The sequence below is a fragment of the Pecten maximus genome, chromosome 12 (genome assembly GCF_902652985.1).
Source record: "Pecten maximus chromosome 12, xPecMax1.1, whole genome shotgun sequence".
NCBI lineage: Eukaryota > Metazoa > Mollusca > Bivalvia > Pectinida > Pectinidae > Pecten > Pecten maximus.
The window spans coordinates 4034426-4044326 of NC_047026.1; the positions used below are offsets into that span (position 1 = coordinate 4034426).

The window sequence follows — 9901 nt, forward strand, 5'->3', positions numbered from 1 at the left end:
TACATTTTTTGATGAATCGACATTATTCGTTGATGTTGGGGCTATGAATGACAAACAAGGCGATTTGTCAATGAAATGTTCATCACAAATATCCGCTGGTCATTTTTCGGTGTGGTCATAGCGCCTACATGTTTACATGTATATGAAGTGACCGCTACCCATGGCCCGGGGTCCTTGTCGTAATTTGTGGCTTAAATATAATATGTGGCCTGTCCTTAGCTGACACTCCATAGGGACTGCACAAAATCCCAACACCGCAATTACTACATATACTGCATATAATAATCACATATATATATATATATTATGGAGTACATATATGTGTCCCATACAGTTGAAAACTTGTGTCAAGTACCTGTGTGGTACTACAAAGCACAGTAAGCAAGAAATGGCCGCTATTGTAGTTAGATATAGGTGTAAACTGAAGATGAAGTTATCTTAATTAGAAGGTCGTACGAAAAAGAAAAAAAAAAATAAGTGAAAGTACCAATTAGGAATTCAGTAAAAGTATGCTATATCAGAATAAATGAGCTAAAAGGCAGCATACAACTATTTTCCTTTTATCACGATTTGTCGAAAAAAAAATGAAAAAAAGGTTTTCAATCAATATTTTCATTATAGAAGGCCACATACTTTTATAAATATCGTAATTGGATATTGGATAATTAACTTCATGAGGTTTGAGAGTAATCAGTTAGAGAGCTGTCCCAGTAAATCCAACTCAAATCTATCACCGGCTGTAATATGTGACACGGATAATGATTTATCGCCGGCTGTAAAATGTGACACGGTTAATGACTGTATTTTCAGCTATGTGCGTTTTGATATTTTTGTGTACACGTAATCACCCGGGAGAGATACCGTACATCTTTTAATACACAGTACAAATTAATGACGGCCAGTTTCTAAATTCCAAAGTACAAAACGGCTAGTTCCCAAGGACTAAACCCCAAACATCACATAGTATCCATAAGCACATGTCCTTCGTTAATTCAATTAGGGCGACATTCTATCTATCTGTCACTCAAATTTTATTCATATCGACTGTATACTCGCATCTGGTAACAGCCCTCGGAGGACTAAAACCCAAATATCAAAGTATATATGATATGCTACATTCATACACACCCCTCCCTCCTTGTGTAAAAACACACAAATGTCAAAGTATATATGCTTCATCGTACCCTCCGAGGGTAAAAACACTAATATTAAAGTATATATGCTACACCGTACCCCCCCCCCCCCCCCCCCCTATCCCGAGGGTAAAAACGCTAATATCAAAGTATATATGCTACACCATACCCTCAGAGGGTAAAAACACTAATATCAAAGTATATATACTACACCATACCCTCAGAGAGTAGCTTTGAGACTTTATTTTATTTCTCTTCACATATTTAGATGTACAGGGAAAAAACATATTTACAACAATGTATAGTCCGAACAGTTTGACCTGTCGTGTTGAACTTTGATTAGCATATTGATTACAGACGAGTCTAAAGTCATTAAGGGGGAATATATGCTTTTGTATATATATGTATATATACATGTATATCTGTTAGTTGTTTATAATGTAACAAACCTTATCATCAGCTGCATCATTTGTATTTATACTGGTCTAGATTTTGTGTTAAAACTGTTAAAATGTGAACAATTGATCACATATTGTTACTTGAATATGTGTAAACCAGGCATCAAAAATAAATTATACAATCCCTGTGTTGTCAATATGAAATTGTAATAAAAACGAATGGTCCAAAACAGCACCCTGTTGGACACAGTAGTATTCCTAATCATTATGTTTTGTTAACACACCTGTGCACAAATGGAACTACCTACTTTGAATATTCCACGAAAAGGTCAACGCGACAGGTCATTCTGGTTTGACTATACAAACAAAGCAAATAAGATGCATATGGAAAACAAATTTTAGATACTTTAATTTGGAAACATAATTTTGATAAATTTACATAAATTTCTTAACTTTTTGATTTTTTTTTTGTGTTCATTAATTCTGAAAATTTAATATCATTTGGCAATTCATATACATACTTATCAAAATATCGTTTTCTTTCTGTAATTAAAATAAAAAGACTTTTCAATAGATAGTGGTATTCATCACCGATGTCGTAAATTATAATAAGGACAAATTTTGGTATTCAATGTTATTCCATCTCCCAGTTTCCATTATTAATTTATGTTTACAAGTTCGAAGTTTATTAAAAGCACTAATATCAAAGTATATATGCTACATGGTTGCTTTTCGAGAGCCAAAATAAAAACTAACATCAAACTATACTTGCATGTTCCGGATGCTGATTTACGCATACAGCATTGATACCCGTGAAAAAAAAATTAAAATCAGCATATCAAAGAATTAATATAGGATGGGCTACATGTACCTCTCGGAACCAAAACAGAACTACTGTTACAAGTGTTGACGGATCTTGGTAATGTAGAGGTTAAATTCGTCTGAGTGCAGTCATAAGTTTTACAACATCCAGATAAAAAACATGGTTTATTCCAGAAAGTGTTTGCCGTAGCATGGTCTCAAAACCTCCAGGGTGGATTTTCAAATAAAAATCGCAAGTTATTGATACAGGAAGGAATGAAGAGATTTTTTTTCTTAATCGTCGATTGACAAACCGAATGTGTCCTACGAGCGTAATGACTACCTTGTTATGACGTCACGACAGTAAGAAACTTGTTGTATAAGTTACCACAGAGAACTTTAGCCCCAGACGTTCATGGAGCCGGAGGCAGGACACAGTTCAACCAATAATGTTCAGGTACATCGGAGTAAGCCAAGTCCTCATTTCCGGGTGGAATGGCGTAAACTGAAAATGGCGATTAATCATTGGACAATATTCCACCGATCAATCATTTTCCTGGCCTACCTGACAGGTGAGAGTGCCTTCCTTGCACGAGAAGTCTGAAGTCACCTAGTGGAAATGTTCAACTGACATCATAGGTGTTGGGTGTTGCTTCAGAAACTCTACGTGTACAAAGCCGTATAAAAGGTATGTGTTGACTAGCTTCATTCATTTCGAAATTGTGACTTTTCGACGAGGATAAACCGTTAACTTTTCCCAAGGTAGGGGTTTTTCATTTACCAGCATTGGATTAACATCTTAACATGGACATTTAGAACTGTGTATTACATAATTTTGAATTATATATAGTACCACAGGTGATATTTATACTTATGTCTCCCGTGACACGAAGGAAATATATACTCCTCATGTTAGAAGTATTGGAACTGACCAAGATAGTAACTAATATTCGTCAAAGGCTCAAAATAAGGCATTCGATTTAAATCTCTCTTTGTTAGGAATATCTGGACTTTATTTGACATTTTACATATAAACATTTGTTCAGATATACATGTATTTAAACATATAGAAGTTTTTATAGAAGTTTTTGCCTGAATCATATCAGTATTCATAGTGATATCACACACGTACCTTTATAAGATGTGTGTATTTGAAGGACAGTTCAAAGAGGATTTTAACAAAAACTTCTTAGGCAGACTGCGCCTATGTAATCAATATCATGGATTCACCAGTATAAAAAGGTTCCTTAACGATCGTATGCGTATTCGAACTATTCATATTAAGAATATGTTTAAATAGACTGATCCTGACATCTGTGGAATCTATAAAAGCAAATATATGTCTTGGATATTCACTAAAATTTGACGGCATCCACCATTTTATCAACACAAACAGATCCGTGTCGATCCCCAATGGTCATAAGAATTAATTGGTTAGATTTGGAGAACGGCAACCTCCGCAAAAATAAACATGAAAATTATTTTGGATTTCGTCACCATAAAAAGCTTTTCTACACATTTTGATTTTTATATTTCACGTGCTTTTAACTAATTTAATCTTACAAACGTGTTGACAATGATAACAAGTGTTCATGCCTGGTATCTCGTATCAATTAACAACTCACAATTAGGAATTGATATGGAATTGTTCGATTCTAGAATATGGCGGATTTATAACTGCGATGCAGATTTAATTTCTTTTTAGCCGCGGGGCAGTGGTGACTGTCGGTCACATGATTAATCGTAAGGGACCTGTCAAGTCAAATATAACGGACAAACATCCAAATTTCGAAATAGCAACACGAATAAAATCAAGCGAAACGAAACACATTGGTTTATATAACTCGATCGTATAGAGATTTTAATTGTCAGTGTAACCCATAGATAACTAGTCTTAGAATCTCTGGTCTACATTAAATTACCAAAAATAGATATTCATTATCTTAAAGATATACATCTATTAGATTATGAAACATATTTTTCGGCATAGCCGTATAATATTCTTTTGGCCCCGGATATGACGCGACAGGTGGCGTTACTAGTCAAGATGAAGTAAGTGATTGGTCAATGTAGCGGTAGATGCAAAATGTAGATATGCAGTTAAAAACGAAACAAAGTTAATATTGAATTCAAGCTGAAAAAGTGGGTGTATCTTTTCAAATGACACATTAATAAAATTATATTCCTGATTCAAATGCAGTCTTATTATTACCAAATATGATTCAAACCGATATCATTTTGTTATCCGTGCTGAAATGCATTAGTTCGTTTATTTATTTCAACAGCAGATTTACATTATAATCACCAGCATTAAAACTATGCCGTTTATCTTTTTTAAAGATATTTCTTGTTTTTAATTGAGATATAATTTATAAGCAATAGAGATATACATACATGTACCCCATACAAGTCTGTTTCGATAATGATATATAGTTGTCTTAGAGATATGCCTTCTTCATTTAATGATATCCCCGGTTCTTTTCTTCTGTAAATACAGCGATCTAGTTCGTATTCGATGTTTTAAACCAGTCAGGCACTGTAATAGGCATTAAGTATGATCTATTGGAGTAAAAGAGAGCGAGGCGAATCACTTCAGAAAATCTGGAAAAAACTATTTCAAATATTTTTTCTTCATAATTGACGTACACGCGCCAAAGCTACCATAATCTATTTCAATATTCACGTCGAAGTACATTTCACAGCGATAAACAAAATTGTTACATAAACCAGAGATCTATATATACATGTACTATATAAGTTATATAAGTCTCTGCATAAACACATCCGGCCGTTACCGTGAAGTTTACTGGGTAGACATGAAGGTGAAAAGAAAATCCGTCCCATTTTTCTGTCATGGCGAATTCTCTTATCTCATAGGGACATTTCAGTTAACAGTGTAATTATTGATAGCCGACGTTTAATAACCTTTACCCCATTTTCCCCACAGATAAAAGACATCATGCAGATCCTCGTATTATTGGTGGTCGTTCTGGTCCAGATGGCCGCTGGACAGAACACCGGAAGTGATCCTTTCGCCATGTTCAACGCCAACAGCTTCACCGCAGGAACACAAAACACATTTGATCAGCCAACTTCGCCAGACTCTCCTTCAGCAAATACATTCGGTCAGCAACCAGCCCCGAATCAGTTTGGTCAGCCACCGCCTAGTAATGGTCAACAACAGCCTGCGGCCACACAGTTTGGTCAGCAGAATCAATTTGGCCAGCAGCCCACCGGTACCCAACCCAGCAATCAATTCAATGGCAACAATCCCACCATGGCTTTCCAACAACCCCAGTTCGGCCAGCAAGCAGAACCACGTTCGGAAACCAGCCTAATAACAATATGAACCAAATTGGTGGCCAGCCAGGCAATTTCAACGCCATGGGCAACAACGGAATGAACCCGGCGGGCAACAACGGTATGAACCCGGCCAGCAATGGTATGAACCCGGCTAATAATGGTATGAACCCGGGCAACAACCAACAACAGCTCACACCCGACCAGGCTTTCTTGGCTGGGGGACAATGGAACCAGCAACAACCACAGCAAAATGGTAAGATATCTACTTCTGTAAGCTAGAGAGGTATGACGTACATGGGTCTGATTTGACGTAAACACTTTCGGGGGTTCTTGTGCGGTATATTTCTCGTTCTTTTCCAATGACACATCAATTCATTTATCGCATTTATTTTTAAGATGAACTTATGTTGAGTCATGTTAGGAACGCGGAGAGGAGGTGTACATTTCGACAGAAAGATCGAAATCGTAAATTGAAATGTTATTTTCTTATCTTATAGGTAGAACAATGTTCTCCAGTTTCGACCCAAATAACCCTGTTCCATTCCAACAACGAGGAACCGCACAGAACGGTTTCGCTGGACCACAACAAGGTCCCCAGAGCTTTGTGAGTTTTGGGACATCTGGGAATGATATGAATACTTTCCAAGATAATAATCTTCCTGTCGGAGAAGTAGACAACATCCGGTTTGGGATTGGACCAAATCAACAGCCTTTCCGTATGGACGTCGGATCAGTGAACTTTGGTCAGAACCCGCAACAACCTAGCGCATCTGCTAACAGCTTTTCGCCATTCACCCCCTTCACTGACCAATCGGCATTTGGCGGTATGCCAGGAGGTGCCATGGGTGGAATGCCCGGGGGCGCCAGGGGAGGAATGCCCGGGGGTGCCATTGGAGGTATGCCAGGGGGTGCCATTGGAGGAATGCCCGGGGGTGCCATGGGAGGAATGCCTGGCGGTGTCATGGGAGGCATGCCGATGGGAGGTATGCCAGGCGGTTTTGACACTGGTTTTGGTGGATTCGGAGGTCCGGCATCCCAAGGTTTTGGATCATTTCTTCCACCACCCCCACCTTCCAGCGGAGGAATATTCAGCAGACTGTTTGGAGGAGGTGCAGGCGGAGGCGGTGGCTTTTTCTCGAGTAGTAAGTAGTGTTGTTGGTTTCTTATATACATTCATCCTCTTACTGCGAAAAGGGTTTTATTTAAAATTTTCGCATAGTTTCGAACAGTAGACATGAATCGTGGAAATAAGGAACAAAACCATCATTTTCTCTATTGGATTTTCCTTAGGAACTGCATCGTTTTTTGTTTTTGTTGTTTTTTTGTTGTTGTTATTTTTGCGGATTTCTTCCTCTATCTGAAATAACATGTAGCGAAAATAAAATCCCTTGAAAGTAACGACTTTTACAGTAACCATGTATACTGACCATCTCTAATCGTTTCTATTTCCAGTTTTCGGGAAAAAGAAGTAAGAGGTATACAAGAGAGCAGATACTTGCTGGACGAGAATTCTGCCCTGTCGCCGTCACTTCTTCTGTGGACTCGTTTATGAAATAAATTAATTATTTAAATTCGGGAAACCAGGAATGACAATGTGAATTAAAATCTTTATAAATTTTCTAAATTTCAAAATTAAAATTTATGAAGATAACAAATTTGATTGAATATAGTAATATAGATTTGAGTCGATAAAGTAATGCACTTACACAAAAACGGTTTGAAGATGAAGTTATATCGCTAGTCCCTGTGACGTATTTAATACCTCATCAGGCTATTTGAATATAAAACTTAAACTTTGTTGACATTTAAACATTTTCTGATAAAACTAGTCAAACATTACTCATTTCTGATGAATCCTGTCAAACTTTACACATTTCTGATGAATCTAGTCAAACTGTACACATTTCTAATAAATCTAGTCAAACTTCAAACACTTCTGATAAATGTAGTAAAACTTTACACATTTCTGATAAATCTAGTCAAACTTTACACATTTCTGATAAATCCTGTCAATCTTTACACATTTCTGATAAATCTAGTCAAACTTTACATATTTCTGATAAATCTAGTCAAACTTTACACATTTCTAATAAATCTAGTCAAACTTTACACACCTCTAATACATCAAGTCAAACTTTAAAGTGTCCTTACTTGAAGCAGTTATCGTCGCTAAAGCCTGATATTATAAATCGTTTTGATAATAATTACCTATCGAGCGCTGTGATAAACCGATTTAAAGTCCCGTAAAGTTAGTATTTTCCAGTTGTGACATGGTTGCCATGGCAATATGAATCATTTGAAGATGAATACACATCGTACAAGTCTCTTGCATACAAGGAATATAAATGTATTATGCGTTCTCGTTAAACTGTAACTGGAAAAAATTGTTGTGTATTTTGTTGTAATAAAATGTTTAAACGTTTCACACTCAATGTGATGTATTTTTGAATTCTGCACGAATTAATATGATCCTCAGAACGGTTTCTCACGAGCCCATTATGACTTAGATTCGTAATTGGCGAGGCTTTATTGGAATATATTGCCAAATGTAGATAGCCTCTATCAGATGGTGATTATCGCATATGCCAATTGTTTTACAAATGATCCTCACCGGAAGTTGCTGACTGCAAGAGAACAGGGTTTATATACATAGCATAGTAACACAAATGACGAAGGAAGACAACTTTTTGACTCGTGCCCTTACCGGGCCTCGAACTCATGATCTACGGCACCCAATCGCCGAGTCAGAAATACCCGCAGCTTATACCGCTGCGCCACATCGGCGCTCTTAAGAAAGAACGTTTCAATGGCGTAGTGATGGTCGGCCCGATACCCTGACATGATCATTGTGGAAGTCGTCTATAAGATGATGTAAATACCTGGATCGCAATGTATTTACATACATGGATACGAATTGTACATATATTATATATATTTATCTCGGTACAACTACGACAGGAAATTCAAATCTATATCTGATACATCGTGCTAATAAATAGATATATAACATAGTAACACAAATGACGAAGGAAGACAACTTTTTGACTCGTACCCTGACCGGATATCGAACTCACGATAACCCGGGTAACACTGGATCCTTGCAAAGTTTTGTCTGCAGGATACAAATTACTTGAAATGTTAATTTGGTGCAAAGAAGTAATTCTAACAGTGTGGAAAATGAGGAAAATGTCAAATTTTCGAGACAAATACGGTCATAGCCATCGCTTTCGGCCCACGCCAGCCGAAGGTTTCATGATGGTCGTTATTTCAACTTGTACTACCAAAAATACTAGTCTTACTGTATCTAATTGTATTTTCTAGTACTGTTTGTATATCGTGTGATTGTATTTGTATTCTCTGTGTCTTGATAAAGGGGCGGATTGCCTCGAAAATTTGACAATTTTAGAATTACTTCTTTGCCCCATATATACATTATAATTATATACAATAGTCATGACGGTTCCCCAAAACGTGACAAATCGCGCGCGAGAGGGAGATAACTGGATTATGACAAACACATAAATTGTGATGATGAAATTCATTAAACTTTTGACGAAAAACGTCTAAAACATATTGACTTCTTCTACATGTAGGACGGCGGTAACTTAATTTGTTAAATGTTTTAACTTCAGGTGAGAAGGTTTATGAACGGTCTCCGATATATGCACGTGCAAAACGTTATAAATTTACGAGTAAGGGCTTATAAACGGTCTCTATAGAAGACGATGATATCTGCACGTGTAACTCTGTTATTAATTTTCGTTTAAAGTTTTACGAATAGTCTCTAGAGAACGGAAATAACAACACGTGTAAATATTTCAATTTTACGTGCGAAAAATTACAATTTCACGCGCGAAAAATTACAATTTCACGTGCAAAGGGATACTTACCCTAATCCTGCCCAAAGATCAAGGCCGTACTATTTGTGCAAAGTGTTGATTTTTGGTTTTGATGTGCGTTACCCCAATGACTTGTTGAATGAAAGAGGGCATAACAGACCACCATGTTACACTCCAAACTTGTATTAATCTAATACATATACCCAATCTAATTGTTCTTTTGCCATTACTTTCTACATTTTCTTCATATTAAAAAAAAATAGCTTTTCTGCCCATGATTTGAAATATTATATTATCAAAGTGCTTCTATCCTATTTATAAAATCGTGATTGAGGGGTCTTTAAACACACAATACAGTACTATTCTCACAATGAGAGATAGGTGTGTAGGTGCGGGTTGTGAAGTTATCTTTAGGAGAGACCTCAAA

General features: G+C 36.8%; 1 protein-coding gene across 2 annotated transcripts; it reads left to right on the forward strand.

Moving 5' to 3' along the window:
- The first annotated feature begins 2889 nt into the window (after positions 1 to 2889).
- LOC117340058 (keratin, type I cytoskeletal 9-like) lies at positions 2890 to 8067 on the forward strand. 2 transcript variants are annotated; one of them, XM_033901823.1, is made up of 4 exons: positions 2890 to 3020; positions 5280 to 5888; positions 6133 to 6777; positions 7088 to 8067. In XM_033901823.1, the coding sequence occupies exons 2-4, from the start codon at positions 5678 to 5680 to the stop codon at positions 7105 to 7107; spliced, it is 876 nt and encodes a 291-aa protein (XP_033757714.1). In that variant the 5' UTR covers positions 2890 to 3020; positions 5280 to 5677; the 3' UTR covers positions 7108 to 8067. The 2 variants fall into 2 exon arrangements, with proteins under 2 accessions (XP_033757714.1, XP_033757713.1); XM_033901822.1 differs by having other exon boundaries at positions 2964 to 3094.
- The last annotated feature ends 1834 nt before the right edge of the window (positions 8068 to 9901 follow it).